Source organism: Chiloscyllium punctatum, chromosome 51, assembly GCF_047496795.1.
Source record: "Chiloscyllium punctatum isolate Juve2018m chromosome 51, sChiPun1.3, whole genome shotgun sequence".
In the NCBI taxonomy this organism is placed as follows: Eukaryota; Metazoa; Chordata; class Chondrichthyes; order Orectolobiformes; family Hemiscylliidae; genus Chiloscyllium; species Chiloscyllium punctatum.
The window spans coordinates 32,605,063-32,628,833 of record NC_092789.1 but is presented as its reverse complement, the minus strand read 5'-3'; the positions used below and the strand labels follow the sequence as shown (position 1 = coordinate 32,628,833).

Genomic DNA, 23,771 nt, shown 5'->3' with positions numbered 1-23,771 from the left:
TAACTCTCCCCGGGGTACAGGGGGACAGTAACTCTCCCCGGGGTACAGGGGGACAGTAACTCTCCCCGGGGCACAGGGGGACAGTAACTCTCCCCGGGGCACAGGGGGACAGTAACTCTCCCCGGGGTACAGAGGGACAGTAACTCTCCCCGGGGCACAGGGGGACAGTAACTCTCCCCGGGGTACAGGGTGAGAGTAACTCTCCCCGGGGTACAGAGGGACAGTAACTCTCCCCAGGGTACAGGGGGGACAGTAACTCTCCCCGGGGTACAGGGGGACAGTAACTCTCCCCGGGGCACAGGGGGACAGTAACTCTCCCCGGGGTACAGAGGGACAGTAACTCTCCCCGGGGTACAGGGGGACAGTAACTCTCCCCGGGGTACAGAGGGACAGTAACTCTCCCCGGGGTACAGGGTGACAGTAACTCTCCCCGGGGTACAGGGGGACAGTAACTCTCCCCGGGGTACAGGGGGACAGTAACTCTCCCCGGGGTACAGGGGGACAGTAACTCTCCCCGGGGTACAGGGGGACAGTAACTCTCCCCGGGGTAGAGGGGGACAGTAACTCTCCCCGGGGTACAGGGGGACAGTAACTCTCCCTGGGGTACAGGGGGACAGTAACTCTCCCCAGGGTACAGGGGGACAGTAACTCTCCCCGGGGTACAGGGGGACAGTAACTCTCCCCGGGGTACAGGGGGACAGTAACTCTCCCCGGGGTACAGAGGGACAGTAACTCTCCCCGGGGTACAGGGTGACAGTAACTCTCCCCGGGGTACAGGGGGACAGTAACTCTCCCCGGGGTACAGGGGGACAGTAACTCTCCCCGGGGTAGAGGGGGACAGTAACTCTCCCCGGGGTACAGGGGGACAGTAACTCTCCCCGGGGTAGAGGGGGACAGTAACTCTCCCCAGGGTACAGGGAGAGAGTAACTCTCCCCAGGGTAAAGGGGGACAGTAACTCTCCCCGGGGTACAGGGGGACAGTAACTCTCCCCGGGGTACAGAGGGACAGTAACTCTCCCCGGGGTACAAGGTGACAGTAACTCTCCCCGGGGTACAGGGGGACAGTAACTCTCCCCGGGGTACAGGGTGACAGTAACTCTCCCCGGGGTACAGGGGGACAGTAACTCTCCCCGGGGTACAGGGGGACAGTAACTCTCCCCGGGGTAGAGGGGGACAGTAACTCTCCCCGGGGTACAGGGGGACAGTAACTCTCCCCGGGGTAGAGGGGGACAGTAACTCTCCCCGGGGTACAGGGGGACAGTAACTCTCCCCGGGGTACAGGGGGACAGTAACTCTCCCCGGGGTACAGGGGGACAGTAACTCTCCCTGGGGTACAGTGAGACAGTAACTCTCCCCGGGGTACAGGGGGACAGTAACTCTCCCCGGGGTACAGGGGGACAGTAACTCTCCCCAGGGTACAGGGGGACAGTAACTCTCCCCGGGGTACAGGGGGGACAGTAAGTCTCCCCGGGGTACAGGGGGACAGTAACTCTCCCCGGGGTACAGGGGGACAGTAACTCTCCCCGGGGTACAGGGGGACAGTAACTCTCCCCGGGGTACAGGGGGACAGTAACTCTCCCCGGGGTAGAGGGGGACAGTAACTCTCCCCGGGGTACAGGGGGACAGTAACTCTCCCCGGGGTACAGAGGGACAGTAACTCTCCCCGGGGTACAAGGTGACAGTAACTCTCCCCGGGGTACAGGGGGACAGTAACTCTCCCCGGGGTACAGGGTGACAGTAACTCTCCCCGGGGTACAGGGGGACAGTAACTCTCCCCGGGGTACAGGGGGACAGTAACTCTCCCCGGGGTAGAGGGGGACAGTAACTCTCCCCGGGGTACAGGGGGACAGTAACTCTCCCCGGGGTAGAGGGGGACAGTAACTCTCCCCGGGGTACAGGGGGACAGTAACTCTCCCCGGGGTACAGGGGGACAGTAACTCTCCCCGGGGTACAGGGGGACAGTAACTCTCCCTGGGGTACAGTGAGACAGTAACTCTCCCCGGGGTACAGGGGGACAGTAACTCTCCCCGGGGTACAGGGGGACAGTAACTCTCCCCAGGGTACAGGGGGACAGTAACTCTCCCCGGGGTACAGGGGGGACAGTAAGTCTCCCCGGGGTACAGGGGGACAGTAACTCTCCCCGGGGTACAGGGGGACAGTAACTCTCCCCGGGGTAGAGGGTAACTCTCCCCGGGGTACAGGGGGACAGTAACTCTCCCCGGGGTACAGGGGGACAGTAACTCTCCCCGGGGTACAGGGGGACAGTAACTCTCCCCGGGGTAGAGGGTAACTCTCCCCGGGGTAGAGGGTAACTCTCCCCGGGGTAGAGGGTAACTCTCCCGGTCGTATACTAACTCTCTCCCCTCTCTCATGTTGTCAGCGTCCCTGGGGAGTCTCCAGTTTGAGCTCCTGTACAAAACCACAGACCAGGCCCTCGACTGCTGCATCTTACAGGCCAAGGTAACACTTACACACTCACTCACTCACACTCACACACTCACACTCACTTTGAGGGGACACACTCACTCACACTCACACACTCACACTCACTCTGAGGGGACGCACACTCACTCTGAGGGGACACACTCACTCTGAGGGGACACACTCACACACACTCACTCTGAGGGGACACACTCACTCTGAGGGGACGCACACCCACTCACACTCACTCTGAGGGGACACACTCACTCTGAGGGGACGCACACTCACACACACTCACTCTGAGGGGACACACTCACTCTGAGGGGACGCACACCCACTCACACTCACTCTGAGGGGACACACTCACTCTGAGGGGACGCACACCCACTCACACTCACTCTGAGGGGACACACTCACTCTGAGGGGACGCACACTCACACACACACACTCACTCTGAGGGGACGCACACTCACTCTGAGGGGACACACTCACTCTGAGGGGACGCACACTCACACACACTCACTCTGAGGGGACACACTCACTCTGAGGGGACGCACACTCACACACACTCACTCTGAGGGGACACACTCACTCTGAGGGGACGCACACTCACACACACTCACTCTGAGGGGACACACTCACTCTGAGGGGACGCACACCCACTCACACTCACTCTTAGGGGACACACTCACTCTGAGGGGACGCACACCCACTCACACTCACTCTTAGGGGACACACTCACTCTGAGGGGACGCACACCCACTCACACTCACTCACACTCACACTGAGGGGACACACACTCACACACACACACACACTCACACACACTCACTCTGAGGGGACGCACACTCACTTACACACACTCACTCTGAGGGGACGCACACTCACTCACACTCACACACACTCACACTCACTCTGAGGGGACGCACACTCACTCACACACACACTCACACACACTCACTCTGAGGGGACGCACACTCACTCACACACACTCACTCTGAGGGGACGTACACTCACTCACACACACTCACTCACACAAACACACTCACTCTGAGGGGACGTACACTCACTCACACACACTCACTCACTCACACACACACACACACACACTCACTCTGAGGGGACGCACACTCACTCACACACACACTCACACACACTCACTCTGAGGGGACGCACACTCACTCACACACACTCACTCTGAGGGGACGTACACTCACTCACACACACTCACTCACACAAACACACTCACTCTGAGGGGACGTACACTCACTCACACACACTCACTCACTCACACACACACACACACACACACACTCTGAGGGGACGTACACTCACTCACACACACTCACTCACACAAACACACTCACTCTGAGGGGACGCACACTCACTCACACACACTCACTCACTCACACACACACACACACACACACACTCACTTACACACTCACAGACACACACACTCATACACACACACACTCACGCACACACATACTCACACTCACACACTCACTCACACACACTCACTCTGAGGGGACGCACACTAACACACACACACTCACTCTGAGGGGACTCACACTCACACACACACACACACTCACTCTGAGGGGACGCACACTCAGTCACACACACTCACTCACGCACACACACTCACTCTGAGGGTAGCACACTCACTCACACACACACACACTCACTTACACACACACACACACAGACACACACACACACAGACACACACACACACTCACTCACACACACACACACTCACAGACACACACACACGCTCATACACACACACACTCAGGCACACACACACTCACACTCACACACTCATACACACACATACAGGCTCACTTACACACACACACACAGACACACACACACTCACTCACACACACACACACACTCATACACACACACTCACGCACACACACACTCACACTCACACACTCATACACACACACACTCACACACACACACTCACTCACACACACACATACACACTCACTCACACTCACGCACACACACAGACCCACACACACACAGACACACACACACTCACACACACAGGCCCACACACACACAGACACACACACAGTCACACACACACTCCCACACACATACACACACAGACAGACACAGACACACAGACACAGACACACAGACACACAAACTCACACACACATACACACTCACACACACACACACACACACACACACACACAGACACACACACACACAGACACACAGACTCACACACACACAGACACACACACACACACTCACACACACAGGCCCACACACACACAGACACACACACAGTCACACACACACTCCCACACACATACACACACAGACAGACACAGACACACAGACACAGACACACACACTCACACACACATACACACTCACACACACACACACAGACACACACACTCACACACACGCACACACAGACACACACACACACACTCACACACAGACAGACACAGACACACACACTCACACACACACTCCCACACACTCCCACACACACACACACAGACACTCACACACACACACACACAGACACACACAGACAGACACAGACACACAGACACAGACACACACAGATTCACACCCAGGCGATGGGTGGGCTGTTGTATTGTGGGGGGGGGTATACCGTTCTGGTGGAGGGAGTGAGCAATCCCTGATGTCGGGAATCCTGGAGTCAGCCCTGGAATCCCGTTAGATCAGAAAGGGATAGTGTGCCTCTGAAATTCCCAGCATCTTACAGACACAGGGAGGGAGGGACGGAGGAATTGGACACGTGCCAATGGTGGTGTTAAATTAGCACGGGAGGCAGGAGCTGACAGACAAACAGACACAGCCAGCTGGGTCTGGGGGAGTGAGCAAGCATTACCACCACAAATACACCAGCATTAGGATCGTTCGACTGTGTACACAGATGGGGAGATCAGACACATTACACACAAACACGGCCCTCAGATATTAAACACACAGACGCTGTGATTCTCTGTGATATACACAGGGACTGTGATTCTCGGTAATACACACAGGGACTGTGATTCTCTGTAACACACACAGGGACTGTGATTCTCTGTAATACACACAGGGACTGTGATTCTCTGTTACATACACAGGAACTGTGATTCTCTATAACACACAAAGGGACTGTGATTCTCTGTAATATACACAGGGACTGTGATTCTCTGTAATATACACAGGGACTGTGATTCTCTGTAATATACACAGGGACTGTGATTCTCTATAACACACACAGGGACTGTGATTCTCTGTAATACACACAGGGACTGTGATTCTCTGTAACACACACAGGGACTGTGATTCTCTGTAACACACACAGGGACTGTGATTCTCTGTAATATACACAGGGACTGTGATTCTCTATAACACACACAGGGACTGTGATTCTCTGTAATATACACAGGGACTGTGATTCTCTGTAATACACACAGGGACTGTGATTCTCTGTAATACACACAGGGACTGTGATTCTCTGTAACACACACAGGGACTGTGATTCTCTGTAATACACACAGGGACTGTGATTCTCTGTAACACACACAGGGACTGTGATTCTCTGGAACACACACAGGGACTGTGATTCTCTGTAATATACACAGGGACTGTGATTCTCTGTAATACACACAGGGACTGTGATTCTCTGTAACACACACAGGGACTGTGATTCTCTATAACACACACAGGGACTGTGATTCTCTGTAATATACACAGGGACTGTGATTCTCTGTAACACACACAGGGACTGTGATTCTCTGTAATACACACAGGGACTGTGATTCTCTCTAATACACACAGGGACTGTGATTCTCTGTAACACACACAGGGACTGTGATTCTCTGTAACACACACAGGGACTGTGATTCTCTCGAATACACACAGGGACTGTGATTCTCTGTAACACACACAGGGACTGTGATTCTCTGTAATACACACACAGGGACTGTGATTCTCTGTAATACACACACAGGGACTGTGATTCTCTGTAATACACACAGGGACTGTGATTCTCTGTAACACACACAGGGACTGTGATTCTCTGTAATACACACAGGGACTGTGATTCTCTGTAACACACACAGGGACTGTGATTCTCTGTAACACACACGGGGACTGTGATTCTCTGTAACACACACAGAGACTGTGATTCTCTGTAATACACACAGGGACTGTGATTCTCTGTAACACACACAGGGACTGTGATTCTCTATAACACACACAGGGACTGTGATTCTCTGTTACATACACAGGGACTGTGATTCTCTGTAATACACACAGGGACTGTGATTCTCTGTAATACACACAGGGACTGTGATTCTCTGTAATATACACAGGGACTGTGATTCTCTGTAACACACACAGGGACTGTGATTCTCTGGAACACACACAGGGACTGTGATTCTCTGTAATACACACAGGGACTGTGATTCTCTCTAATACACACAGGGACTGTGATTCTCTGTAATATACACAGGGACTGTGATTCTCTGTAATACACACAGGGACTGTGATTCTCTGTAACACACACAGGGACTGTGATTCTCTGTAATATACACAGGGACTGTGATTCTCTGTAACACACACAGGGACTGTGATTCTCTATAACACACACAGGGACTGTGATTCTCTGTAATACACACAGGGACTGTGATTCTCTGTAACACACACAGGGACTGTGATTCTCTGTAATACACACAGGGACTGTGATTCTCTATAACACACACAGGGACTGTGATTCTCTGTAACACACACAGGGACTGTGATTCTCTGTAACACACACGGGGACTGTGATTCTCTGTAACACACACAGGGACTGTGATTCTCTATAACACACACGGGGACTGTGATTCTCTGGAACACACACGGGGACTGTGATTCTCTGTAACACACACAGGGACTGTGATTCTCTGTAACACACACGGGGACTGTGATTCTCTGTAACACACTTAGGGACTGTGATTCTCTGTAACACACACGGGGACTGTGATTCTCTGTAACACACACAGGGACTGTGATTCTCTGTAACACACACGGGGACTGTGATTCTCTGTAACACACACGGGGACTGTGATTCTCTGTAACACACACAGGGACTGTGATTCTCTGTAACACACACAGGGACTGTGATTCTCTGTAATATACACAGGGACTGTGATTCTCTGTAACACACACGGGGACTGTGATTCTCTGTAACACACACAGGGACTGTGATTCTCTGTAATACACACAGGGACTGTGATTCTCTGTAATATACACAGGGACTGTGATTCTCTGTAATACACACAGGGACTGTGATTCTCTGTAATACACACAGGGACTGTGATTCTCTGTAATATACACAGGGACTGTGATTCTCTGTAATACACACAGGGACTGTGATTCTCTGTAATACACACAGGGACTGTGATTCTCTTTAACACACACAGGGACTGTGATTCTCTGTAACACACACAGGGACTGTGATTCTCTGTAATATACACAGGGACTGTGATTCTCTGTAATACACACAGGGACTGTGATTCTCTGTAATACACACAGGGACTGTGATTCTCTGTAATATACACAGGGACTGTGATTCTCTGTAATACACACAGGGACTGTGATTCTCTGTAATACACACAGGGACTGTGATTCTCTTTAACACACACAGGGACTGTGCTTCTCTGTAACACACACAGGGACTGTGATTCTCTGTAACACACACAGGGACTGTGATTCTCTGTAATATACACAGGGACTGTGATTCTCTGTAACACACACAGGGACTGTGATTCTCTGTAACACACACAGGGACTGTGATTCACTGTAACACACACAGGGACTGTGATTCTCTGTAACACACACAGGGACTGTGATTCTCTATAACGCACACGGGGACTGTGATTCTCTGTAACACACACAGGGACTGTGATTCTCTGTAACACACACAGGGACTGTGATTCTCTGTAACACACACAGGGACTGTGATTCTGTGTAATACACACAGGGACTGTGATTCTCTGTAATACACACGGGGACTGTGATTCTCTGTAACACACACAGGGACTGTGATTCTCTGTAATACACACAGGGACTGTGATTCTCTGTAACACACACAGGGACTGTGATTCTGTGTAATACACACAGGGACTGTGATTCTCTATAACACACACGGGGACTGTGATTCTCTGTAACACACACAGGGACAGTGATTCTCTGTAACACACACAGGGACTGTGATTCTCTGTAATACACACAGGGACTGTGATTCTCTGTAACACACACAGGGACTGTGATTCTTTGTAATATACACAGGGACTGTGATTCTCTGTAACACACACAGGGACTGTGATTCTCTGTAACACACACAGGGACTGTGATTCTCTGTAACACACACGGGGACTGTGATTCTCTATAACACACACGGGGATTGTGATTCTCTGTAACACACACAGGGACTGTGATTCTCTGTAACACACACAGGGACTGTGATTCTCTGTAATATACACAGGGACTGTGATTCTCTGTAACATACACAGGGACTGTGATTCTCTGTAACACACACAGGGACTGTGATTCTCTGTAATACACACAGGGACTGTGATTCTCTGTAACACACACAGGGACTGTGATTCTCTGTAATACACACAGAGACTGTGATTCTCTGTAACACACACAGGGACTGTGATTCTCTGTAACACACACAGGGACTGTGATTCACTGTAACACACACTGGGACTGTGATTCTCGATAACACACACGGGGACTGTGATTCTCTGTAACACACACAGGGACTGTGATTCTCTGTAATACACACAGGGACTGTGATTCTCTGTAACACACACGGGGACTGTGATTCTCTATAACACACACAGGGACTGTGATTCTCTGTAATACACACAGGGACTGTGATTCTCTGTAACACACACAGGGACTGTGATTCTCTGTAATATACACAGGGACTGTGATTCTCTGTAACACACACAGGGACTGTGATTCTCTATAACACACACAGGGACTGTGATTCTATGTAATACACACAGGGACTGTGATTCTCTGTAACACACACAGGGACTGTGATTCTCTGTAACACACACAGGGACTGTGATTCTCTGTAACACACACAGGGACTGTGATTCACTGTAACACACACAGGGACTGTGATTCCCTGTAACACACACAGGGACTGTGATTCACTGTAACACACACAGGGACTGTGATTCTCTGTAACACACACAGGGACTGTGATTCTCTGTAATACACACACGGACTGTGATTCTCTGTAACACACACAGGGACTGTGATTCTCTGTAACACACACAGGGACTGTGATTCACTGTAACACACACAGGGACTGTGATTCTCGATAACACACACGGGGACTGTGATTCTCTGTAACACACACAGGGACTGTGATTCTCTGTAATACACACACAGGGACTGTGATTCTCTGTAACACACACAGGGACTGTGATTCTCTGTAATACACACAGGGACTGTGATTCTCTGTAATATACACAGGGACTGTGATTCTCTGTAACACACACAGGGACTGTGATTCTCTGTAATACACACAGGGACTGTGATTCTCTGTAATATACACAGGGACTGTGATTCTCTGTAACACACACAGGGACTGTGCTTCTCTATAACACACACAGGGACTGTGATTCTGTGTAACACACACAGGGAGTGCGATTCTGTGTAACACACACAGGGACTGTGATTCTCTGTAACACACACAGGGACTGTGATTCTCTATAACACACACATGGACTGTGATTCTGTGTAATACACACAGGGACTGTGATTCTCTGTAACACACACAGGGACTGTGAATCTCTGTAATACACACAGGGACTGTGATTCTCTATAACACACACATGGACTGTGATTCTCTGTAATACACACAGGGACTGTGATTCTCTGTAATATACTCAGGGACTGTGATTCTCTGCAATATACACAGGGACTGTGATTCTCTGTAACACACACAGGGACTGTGATTCTCTGTAATACACACAGGGACTGTGACTCTCTGTAACATACACAGGGACTGTGATTCTCTGTAACACACACAGGGACTGTGATTCTCTGTAATACTCACAGGGACTGTGATTCTCTGTAATATACACAGGGACTGTGATTCTCTGTAATCCACACAGGGACTGTGATTCTCTGTAATATACACAGGGACTGTGATTCTCTCTAATATACACAGGGACTGTGATTCTCAGTAATATACACAGGGACTGTGATTCTCTGTAACACACACAGGGACTGTGATTCACTGTAATACACACAGGGACTGTGATTCTCTGTAATACACACAGGGACTGTGATTCTCTATAACACACACAGGGACTGTGATTCTGTGTAATACACACAGGGACTGTGATTCTCTGTAATATACACAGGGACTGTGATTCTCTGTAACACACACAGGGACTGTGATTCTCTGTAATACTCACAGGGACTGTGATTCTCTGTAACACACACAGGGACTGTGATTCTCTGTAATACACACTGCGACTGTGATTCTCTGTAACACACACAGGGACTGTGATTCTCTGTAATATACACAGGGACTGTGATTCTCTGTAACACACACAGGGACTGTGATTCTCTGTCATACACACAGGGACTGTGATTCTCTCTAATACACACAGGGACTGTGATTCTCTGTCATACACACAGGGACTGTGATTCTCTGTATCACACACAGGGACTGTGATTCTCTGTAACACACACAGGGACTGTGATTCTCTGTAATATACACAGGGACTGTGATTCTCTGTAACACACACTGGGACTGTGATTCTCTATAACACACACAGGGACTGTGATTCTCTGTAACACACACAGGGACTGTGATTCTCTGTAACACACACAGGGACTGTGATTCTCTGTAATACACACAGGGACTGTGATTCTCTGTAACACACACAGGGACTGTGATTCTCTGTAACACACACAGGGACTGTGATTCTCTGTAATATACACAGGGACTGTGATTCTCTGTAACACACACAGGGACTGTGATTCCCTGTAATACACACACAGGGACTGTGATTCTCTGTAACACACACAGGGACTGTGATTCTCTGTAATACACACAGGGACTGTGATTCTGTGTAACACACACAGGGACTGTGATTCACTGTAACACACACGGGGACTGTGATTCTCTGTAACACACACGGGGACTGTGATTCTCTGTAACACACACAGGGACTGTGATTCTCTGTAATACACACAGGGACTGTGATTCTCTGTAACACACACAGGGACTGTGATTCTCTGTAACACACACAGGGACTGTGATTCTCTGTAATACACACAGGGACTGTGATTCTCTGTAATATACACAGGGACTGTGATTCTCTGTAACACACACTGGGACTGTGATTCTCTATAACACACACAGGGACTGTGATTCTCTGTAACACACACAGGGACTGTGATTCTCTGTAACACACACAGGGACTGTGATTCTCTGTAACACACACAGGGACTGTGATTCTCTGTAATATACACAGGGACTGTGATTCTCTGTAACACACACAGGGACTGTGATTCCCTGTAATACACACACAGGGACTGTGATTCTCTGTAACACACACAGGGACTGTGATTCTCTGTAATACACACAGGGACTGTGATTCTGTGTAACACACACAGGGACTGTGCTTCTCTATAACACACACGGGGACTGTGATTCTCTGTAACACACACAGGGAGTGCGATTCTGTGTAACACACACAGGGACTGTGATTCTCTGTAACACACACAGGGACTGTGATTCTCTATAACACACACATGGACTGTGATTCTCTGTAATACACACAGGGACTGTGATTCTCTGTAATACACACAGGGACTGTGATTCTCTGTAACACACACAGGGACTGTGATTCTCTGTAATATACACAGGGACTGTGATTCTCTGTAATATACACAGGGACTGTGATTCTCTGTAACACACACAGGGACTGTGATTCTCTGTAATACACACAGGGACTGTGACTCTCTGTAACATACACAGGGACTGTGATTCTCTGTAACACACACAGGGACTGTGATTCTCTGTAATACACACAGGGACTGTGATTCTCTGTAATACACACGGGGACTGTGATTCTCTGTCATATACACAGGGACTGTGATTCTCTGTAATACACACAGGGACTGTGATTCTCTGTAATACACACAGGGACTGTGATTCTCTGTAATACACACGGGGACTGTGATTCTCTGTCATATACACAGGGACTGTGATTCTCTGTAATACACACAGGGACTGTGATTCTCTGTAACACACACAGGGACTGTGATTCTCTGTAATACACACAGGGACTGTGATTCTCTGTAATACACACAGGGACTGTGATTCTCTGTAACACACACAGGGACTGTGATTCTCTGTAACACACACAGGGACTGTGATTCTCTGCAACACACACAGGGACTGTGATTCTCTATAACACACACGGGGACTGTGATTCACTGTAATACACACAGGGACTGTGATTCTCTGTAATACACACAGGGACTGTGATTCTCTATAACACACACAGAGACTGTGATTCACTGTAATACACACAGGGACTGTGATTCTCTGTAATATACACAGGGACTGTGATTCTGTGTAATACACACAGGGACTGTGATTCTCTATAACACACACAGGGACTGTGATTCTCTATAACACACACAGGGACTGTGATTCTCTGTAATATACACAGGGACTGTGATTCTCTGTAATACACACAGGGACTGTGATTCTCTGTAATATACACAGGGACTGTGATTCTCTATAACACACACAGGGACTGTGATTCTCTGTAACACACACAGGGACTGTGATTCTCTGTAATATACACAGGGACTGTGATTCACTGTAACACACACGGGGACTGTGATTCTCTGTAATATACACAGGGACTGTGATTCTCTGTAATACACACAGGGACTGTGATTCTCTGTAATACGCACAGGGACTGTGATTCTCTGTAACACACACATGGACTGTGATTCTCTGTAACACACACAGGGACTGTGATTCTCTGTAACACACACAGGGACTGTGATTCTGTGTAATATACACAGGGACTGTGATTCACTGTAACACACACAGGGACTGTGATTCTCTGTAATATACACACAGGGACTGTGATTCTCTGTAATATACACAGGGACTGTGATTCTCTGTAACACACACAGGGACTGTGATTCTCTGTAATACACACGGGGACTGTGATTCTCTGTAACACACACAGGGACTGTGATTCACTGTAACACACACAGGGACTGTGATTCTCTGTAACACACACAGGGACTGTGATTCTCTGTAATATACACAGGGACTGTGATTCTCTGGAATATACACAGGGACTGTGATTCTCTGTAACACACACAGGGACTGTGATTCTCTGTAATACACACGGGGACTGTGATTCTCTGTAACACACACAGGGACTGTGATTCTCTGTAACACACACAGGGACTGTGATTCTCTATAACACACACAGGGACTGTGATTCTCTGTAATATACACAGGGACTGTGATTCTCTATAACACACACAGGGACTGTGATTCTCTGTAACACACACAGGGACTGGGATTCTCTGTAACACACACAGGGACTGTGATTCTCTGTAATATACACAGGGACTGTGATTCTCTGTAATACACACAGGGACTGTGATTCTCTCTAACACACACAGGGACTGTGATTCTCTGTAATACACACACAGGGACTGTGATTCTCTGTAACACACACAGGGATTGTGATTCTCTGTAATATACACAGGTACTGTGATTCTCTGCAATACACACAGGGACTGTGATTCTCTGTAACACACACAGGGACTGTGATTCTCTGTAATACACACAGGGACTGTGATTCTCTGTAATATACACAGGGACTGTGATTCTCTGTAATATACACAGGGACTGTGATTATCTGTAATACACACAGGGACTGTGATTCTCTGTAACACACACAGGGACTGTGATTCTCTGTAATACACACAGGGACTGTGATTCTCTGTAACACACACAGGGACTGTGATTCTCTATGATACACACAGGGACTGTGATTCTCTGTAATACACACAGGGAGTGTGATTCTGTGTAACACACACAGGGACTGTGATTCTTTGTAATACACACAGGGACTGTGATTCTCTGTAATATACACAGGGAGTGTGATTCTCTGTAATACACACAGGGACTGTGATTCACTGTAATATACACAGGGACTGTGACTCTCTGTAATACACACAGGGACTGTGATTCTCTGTAACACACACAGGGACTGTGATTCTCTGTAATACACACAGGGACTGTGATTCACTGTAACACACACAGCGACTGTGATTCTCTGTAACACACACAGGGACTGTGATTCTCTGTAACACACACAGGGACTGTGATTCTTTGTAATACACACAGGGACTGTGATTCTCTGTAATATACACAGGGAGTGTGATTCTCTGTAATACACACAGGGACTGTGATTCACTGTAATATACACAGGGACTGTGACTCTCTGTAATACACACAGGGACTGTGATTCTCTGTAACACACACAGGGACTGTGATTCTCTGTAATACACACAGGGACTGTGATTCTCTGTAATATACACAGGGAGTGTGATTCTCTGTAATACACACAGGGACTGTGATTCACTGTAATATACACAGGGACTGTGACTCTCTGTAATACACACAGGGACTGTGATTCTCTGTAACACACACAGGGACTGTGATTCTCTGTAATACACACAGGGACTGTGATTCACTGTAACACACACAGGGACTGTGATTCTCTGTAATACACACAGGGACTCTGATTCTCTGTAATACACACAGGGTCTGTGATTCTCTGTAACATACACAGGGACTGTGATTCTCTGTAACACACACAGGGACTGTGATTCTCTGTAATACACACATCGACTGTGATTCTCTGTAATATACACAGGGACTGTGATTCTCTGTTACACACACAGGGACTGTGATTCTCTGTAACACACACAGGGACTGTGATTCTCTGTAATATACACAGGGACTGTGATTCTCTGTAATACACACAGGGACTGTGATTCTCTGCAATATACACAGGGACTGTGATTCTCTGAAATACACACAGGGACTGTGATTCTCTGTAACACACACAGGGACTGTGATTCTCTGTAACACACACAGGGACTGTGATTCTCTGTAACACACACAGGGACTGTGATTCTCTGTAACACACACAGGGACTGTGATTCTCTATAACACACACGGGGACTGTGATTCTCTGTAACACACACAGGGACTGTGATTCTCTGTAACACACACAGGGACTGTGATTCTCTGTAACACACACAGGGACTGTGATTCTCTGTAATATACACAGGGACTGTGATTCTCTGTAACATACACAGGGACTGTGATTCTCTGTAACACACACAGGGACTGTGATTCTTTGTAATACACACAGGGACTGTGATTCTCTGTAACACACACAGGGACTGTGATTCTCTGTAATACACACAGGGACTGTGATTCTCTGTAACACACACAGGGACTGTGATTCTCTGTAACACACACAGGGACTGTGATTCTCTGTAATATACACAGGGACTGTGATTCTCTGTAACATACACAGGGACTGTGATTCACTGTAACACACACAGGGACTGTGATTCTCTGTAACACACACAGGGACTGTGATTCTCTGTAATACACACACGGACTGTGATTCTCTGTAACACACACAGGGACTGTGATTCTCTGTAACACACACAGGGACTGTGATTCACTGTAACACACACTGGGACTGTGATTCTCTATAACACACACAGGGACTGTGATTCTCTGTAATATACACAGGGACTGTGATTCTCTTTAATACACACAGGGACTGTGATTCTCTGTAACACACACAGGGACTGTGATTCTCTGTAACACACACAGGGACTGTGATTCTCGATAACACACACAGGGACTGTGATTCTCTGTAATACACACAGGGACTGTGATTCTCTGTAACACACACAGGGACTGTGATTCTCTGTAATATACACAGGGGCTGTGATTCTCTGTAACACACACAGGGACTGTGATTCTCTATAACACACACAGGGACTGTGATTCTATGTAATACACACAGGGACTGTGATTCTCTGTAACACACACAGGGACTGTGATTCTCTGTAACACACACAGGGACTGTGATTCACTGTAACACACACAGGGACTGTGATTCCCTGTAACACACACAGGGACTGTGATTCTCTGTAACACACACAGGGACTGTGATTCTCTGTAATACACACAGGGACTGTGATTCACTGTAACACACACAGGGACTGTGATTCTCTGTAACACACACAGGGACTGTGATTCTCTGTAATACACACACGGACTGTGATTCTCTGTAACACACACAGGGACTGTGATTCTCTGTAACACACACAGGGACTGTGATTCACTGTAACACACACAGGGACTGTGATTCTCGATAACACACACGGGGACTGTGATTCTCTGTAACACACACAGGGACTGTGATTCTCTGTAATACACACAGGGACTGTGATTCTCTGTAATACACACACAGGGACTGTGATTCTCTGTAACACACACAGGGACTGTGATTCTCTGTAATACACACAGGGACTGTGATTCTGTGTAATATACACAGGGACTGTGATTCTCTGTAATATACACAGGGACTGTGATTCTCTGTAACACACACAGGGACTGTGATTCTCTGTAATACACACAGGGACTGTGATTCTCTGTAATATACACAGGGACTGTGATTCTCTGTAACACACACAGGGACTGTGCTTCTCTATAACACACACAGGGACTGTGATTCTGTGTAACACACACAGGGAGTGCGATTCTGTGTAACACACACAGGGACTGTGATTCTCTGTAACACACACAGGGACTGTGATTCTCTATAACACACACATGGACTGTGATTCTGTGTAATACACACAGGGACTGTGATTCTCTGTAACACACACAGGGACTGTGATTCTCTGTAATACACACAGGGACTGTGATTCTCTATAACACACACATGGACTGTGATTCTCTGTAATACACACAGGGACTGTGATTCTCTGTAATATACTCAGGGACTGTGATTCTCTGCAATATACACAGGGACTGTGATTCTCTGTAACACACACAGGGACTGTGATTCTCTGTAATACACACAGGGACTGTGACTCTCTGTAACATACACAGGGACTGTGATTCTCTGTAACACACACAGGGACTGGGATTCTCTGTAATACACAGTGGGACTGTGATTCTCTGTAATATACACAGGGACTGTGATTCTCTGTAATCCACACAGGGACTGTGATTCTCTGTAATACACACAGGGACTGTGATTCTCTGTAATATACACAGGGACTGTGATTCTCTCTAATATACACAGGGACTGTGATTCTCAGTAATATACACAGGGACTGTGATTCTCTGTAACACACACAGGGACTGTGATTCACTGTAATACACACAGGGACTGTGATTCTCTGTAATACACACAGGGACTGTGATTCTCTATAACACACACAGGGACTGTGATTCTGTGTAATACACACAGGGACTGTGATTCTCTGTAACACACACAGGGACTGTGATTCTCTGTAATATACACAGGGACTGTGATTCTCTGTAACACACACTGGGACTGTGATTCTCTGTAACACACACAGGGACTGTGATTCCCTGTAATACACACACAGGGACTGTGATTCTCTGTAACACACACAGGGACTGTGATTCTCTGTAATACACACAGGGACTGTGATTCTGTGTAACACACACAGGGACTGTGATTCTCTGTAACACACACGGGGACTGTGATTCTCTGTAACACACACGGGGACTGTGATTCTCTGTAACACACACAGGGACTGTGATTCTCTGTAATACACACAGGGACTGTGATTCTCTGTAACACACACAGGGACTGTGATTCTCTGTAATACACACAGGGACTGTGATTCTCTGTAATACACACACAGGGACTGTGATTCTCTGTAATACACACAGGGACTGTGATTCTCTGTAATACACACAGGGACTGTGATTCTCTGTAACACACACAGGGACTGTGCTTCTCTATAACACACACAGGGACTGTGATTCTCTGTAACACACACAGGGACTGTGCTTCTCTATAACACACACGGGGACTGTGATTCTCTGTAACACACACAGGGAGTGCGATTCTGTGTAACACACACAGGGACTGTGATTCTCTGTAACACACACAGGGACTGTGATTCTCTATAACACACACATGGACTGTGATTCTCTGTAATACACACAGGGACTGTGATTCTCTGAAATACACACAGGGACTGTGATTCTCTGTAATACACACAGGGACTGTGCTTCTCTATAACACACACGGGGACTGTGATTCTCTGTAACACACACAGGGACTGTGATTCTCTATAACACACACATGGACTGTGATTCTCTGTAATACACACAGGGACTGTGATTCTCTGAAATACACACAGGGACTGTGATTCTCTGTAATACACACAGGGACTGTGCTTCTCTATAACACACACAGGGACTGTGATTCTCTATAACACACACATGGACTGTGATTCTCTGTAATACACACAGGGACTGTGATTCTCTGAAATACACACAGGGACTGTGATTCTCTGTAACACACACAGGGACTGTGCTTCTCTATAACACACACGGGGACTGTGATTCTCTGTAATACACACAGGGACTGTGATTCTCTGTAACACACACAGGGACTGTGATTCTCTGTAATATACACAGGGACTGTGATTCTCTGTAATATACACAGGGACTGTGATTCTCTGTAACACACACAGGGACTGTGATTCTCTGTAATACACACAGGGACTGTGACTCTCTGTAACATACACAGGGACTGTGATTCTCTGTAACACACACAGGGACTGTGATTCTCTGTAATACACACAGGGACTGTGATTCTCTGTAATACACACGGGGACTGTGATTCTCTGTCATATACACAGGGACTGTGATTCTCTGTAATACACACAGGGACTGTGATTCTCTGTAACACACACAGGGACTGTGATTCTCTGTAACACACACAGGGACTGTGATTCTCTGTAATATACACAGGGACTGTGATTCTCTGTAATACACACAGGGACTGTGATTCTCTGTAACACACACAGGGACTGTGATTCTCTGTAATACACACAGGGACTGTGATTCTCTGTAATACACACAGGGACTGTGATTCTCTGTAACACACACGGGGACTGTGATTCTCTGTAACACACACAGGGACTGTGATTCTCTGTAACACACACAGGGACTGTGATTCTCTGTAATATACACAGGGACTGTGATTCTCTGTAATACACACAGGGACTGTGATTCTCTATAACACACACAGGGACTGTGATTCTCTGTAATACACACAGGGACTGTGATTCACTGTAATATACACAGGGACTGTGATTCTCTGTAATACACACAGGGACTGTGATTCTCTATAACACACACAGGGACTGTGATTCTCTGTAACACACACAGGGACTGTGATTCTCTGCAACACACACAGGGACTGTGATTCTCTATAACACACACGGGGACTGTGATTCACTGTAATACACACAGGGACTGTGATTCTCTGTAATACACACAGGGACTGTGATTCTCTATAACACACACAGAGACATTGATTCACTGTAATACACACAGGGACTGTGATTCTCTGTAATATACACAGGGACTGTGATTCTGTGTAATACACACAGGGACTGTGATTCTCTATAACACACACAGGGACTGTGATTCTCTATAACACACACAGGGACTGTGATTCTCTGTAATATACACAGGGACTGTGATTCTCTGTAATACACACAGGGACTGTGATTCTCTGTAATATACACAGGGACTGTGATTCTCTATAACACACACAGGGACTGTGATTCTCTGTAACACACACAGGGACTGTGATTCTCTGTAATATACACAGGGACTGTGATTCTCTGTAATACACACAGGGACTGTGATTCTCTGTAATATACACAGGGACTGTGATTCTCTGTAATACACACAGGGACTGTGATTCTCTGTAATACGCACAGGGACTGTGATTCTCTGTAACACACACAGGGACTGTGATTCTCTGTAACACACACAGGGACTGTGATTCTCTGTAATACACACAGGGACTGTGATTCTGTGTAATATACACAGGGACTGTGATTCACTGTAACACACACAGGGACTGTGATTCTCTGTAATATACACACAGGGACTGTGATTCTCTGTAATATACACAGGGACTGTGATTCTCTGTAACACACACAGGGACTGTGATTCTCTGTAATACACACGGGGACTGTGATGCTCTGTAACACACACAGGGACTGTGATTCTCTGTAACACACACAGGGACTGTGATTCTCTGTAATATACACAGGGACTGTGATTCTCTGTAACACACACAGGGACTGTGATTCTCTGTAATACACACGGGGACTGTGATTCTCTGTAACACACACAGGGACTGTGATTCTCTGTAACACACACAGGGACTGTGATTCTCTATAACACACACAGGGACTGTGATTCTCTGTAATATACACAGGGACTGTGATTCTCTATAACACACACAGGGACTGTGATTCTCTGTAACACACACAGGGACTGGGATTCTCTGTAACACACACAGGGACTGTGATTCTCTGTAATATACACAGGGACTGTGATTCTCTGTAATACACACAGGGACTGTGATTCTCTCAAACACACACAGGGACTGTGATTCTCTGTAATACACACACAGGGACTGTGATTCTCTGTAACACACACAGGGATTGTGATTCTCTGTAATATACACAGGTACTGTGATTCTCTGTAATACACACAGGGACTGTGATTCTCTGTAACACACACAGGGACTGTGATTCTCTGTAACACACACAGGGACTGTGATTCTCTGTAATACTCACAGGGACTGTGATTCTCTGTAACACACACAGGGACTGTGATTCTCTATGATACACACAGGGACTGTGATTCTCTGTAATACACACAGGGAGTGTGATTCTGTGTAACACACACAGGGACTGTGATTCTTTGTAATACACACAGGGACTGTGATTCTCTGTAATATACACAGGGAGTGTGATTCTCTGTAATACACACAGGGACTGTGATTCACTGTAATATACACAGGGACTGTGACTCTCTGTAATACACACAGGGACTGTGATTCTCTGTAACACACACAGGGACTGTGATTCTCTGTAATACACACAGGGACTGTGATTCACTGTAACACACACAGCGACTGTGATTCTCTGTAACACACACAGGGACTGTGATTCTCTGTAATACACACAGGGACTGTGATTCACTGTAACACACACAGGGACTGTGATTCTCTGTAATACACACAGGGACTGTGATTCTCTGTAATACACACAGGGTCTGTGATTCTCTGTAACATACACAGGGACTGTGATTCTCTGTAACACACACAGGGACTGTGATTCTCTGTAATACACACATCGACTGTGATTCTCTGTAATATGCACAGGGACTGTGATTCTCTGTTACACACACAGGGACTGTGATTCTCTGTAACACACACAGGGACTGTGATTCTCTGTAATATACACAGGGACTGTGATTCTCTGTAATACACACAGGGACTGTGATTCTCTGCAATATACACAGGGACTGTGATTCTCTGAAATACACACAGGGACTGTGATTCTCTGTAATACACACAGGGACTGTGATTCTCTGCAATATACACAGGGACTGTGATTCTCTGAAATACACACAGGGACTGTGATTCTCTGCAATATACACAGGGACTGTGATTCTCTGAAATACACACAGGGACTGTGACTCTCTGTAATACACACAGGGACTGTTATTCTCTGTAACACACACAGGGACTGTGATTCTCTGTAACACACACAGGGACTGTGATTCTCTGTAATATACACACAGGGACTGTGATTCTCTGTAACACACACAGGGACTGTGATTCTCTATAACACACACAGGGACTGTGATTCTCTGTAATACACACAGGGACTGTGATTCTCTGTAATATACACACAGGGACTGTGATTCTCTGTAACACACACAGGGACTGTGATTCTCTATAACACACACAGGGACTGTGATTCTCTGTAATACACACAGGGACTGTGATTCTCTGTAATATACACAGGGACTGTGATTCTCTGTAACACACACAGGGACTGTGATTCACTGTAATACACACAGGGACTGTGATTCTCTGTAATAGACACAGGGACTGTGATTCTCTGTAACACACACAGGGACTGTGATTCTCTGTAATACACACAGGGACTGTGATTCTCTATAATACACACAGGGACTGTGATTCTCTGTAACACACACAGGGACTGTGATTCTCTGTAATACACACACAGGGACCGTGATTCTCTGTAACACACACAGGGACTGTGATTCTCTGTAACACACACAGGGACTGTGATTCTCTGTAATACACACAGGGACTGTGATTCTCTGTAACACACACAGGGACTGTGATTCTGTGTAATACACACAGGGACTGTGATTCTCTGTAATACTCACAGGGACTGTGATTCTCTGTAATACACAGAGGGACTGTGAGTCTCTCTAACACACACAGGGAGTGTGATTCTCTGTAACACACTCAGGGACTGTGATTCTCTGTAACACACACAGGGACTGTGATTCTCTGTAATACACACAGGGACTGTGATTCTCTGTAATACACACAGGGACTGTGATTCTCTGTAACACACACAGGGACTGTGATTCCCTGTAACACACACAGGGACTGTGATTCTCTGTAATACACACAGGGACTGTGATTCTCTGTAACACACACAGGGACTGTGATTCTCTGTAATACACACAGGGACTGTGATTCTCTGTAATATACACAGGGACTGTGATTCTCTGTAACACACACAGGGACTGTGATTCTCTGTAATACACACAGGGACTGTGATTCTCTGTAATACACACAGGGACTGTGATTCTCTGTAATTTACACAGGGACTGTGATTCTCTGTAACACACACAGGGACTGTGATTCCCTGTAACACACACAGGGACTGTGATTCTCTGTAATACACACAGGGACTGTGATTCTCTGTAACACACACAGGGACTGTGATTCCCTGTAATACACAGAGGGACTGTGATTCTCTGTAATATACACAGGGACTGTGATTCTCTGTAACACACACAGGGACTGTGATTCCCTGTAACACACACAGGGACTGTG

General features: G+C 47.2%; 1 protein-coding gene and 1 long non-coding RNA gene across 2 annotated transcripts in view; one reads left to right on the top strand and one right to left on the bottom strand.

Annotated features, from left to right (window-relative positions):
- Positions 1 to 23,771, bottom strand: part of LOC140470498 (uncharacterized) — a 605,436-nt gene that overhangs the window by 440,157 nt on the left and 141,508 nt on the right. The gene's annotated exons all lie outside the window — the stretch shown is intronic.
- The window catches only part of doc2a (double C2-like domains, alpha), a 58,921-nt gene that overhangs the window by 15,147 nt on the left and 20,003 nt on the right, over positions 1 to 23,771 (top strand). Inside the window, exon 3 of the mRNA XM_072566625.1 lies at positions 2,381 to 2,460. Within this exon, the coding sequence (XP_072422726.1) occupies positions 2,381 to 2,460 (80 nt within the window). The remainder of the gene's footprint in view (positions 1 to 2,380; positions 2,461 to 23,771) is intronic.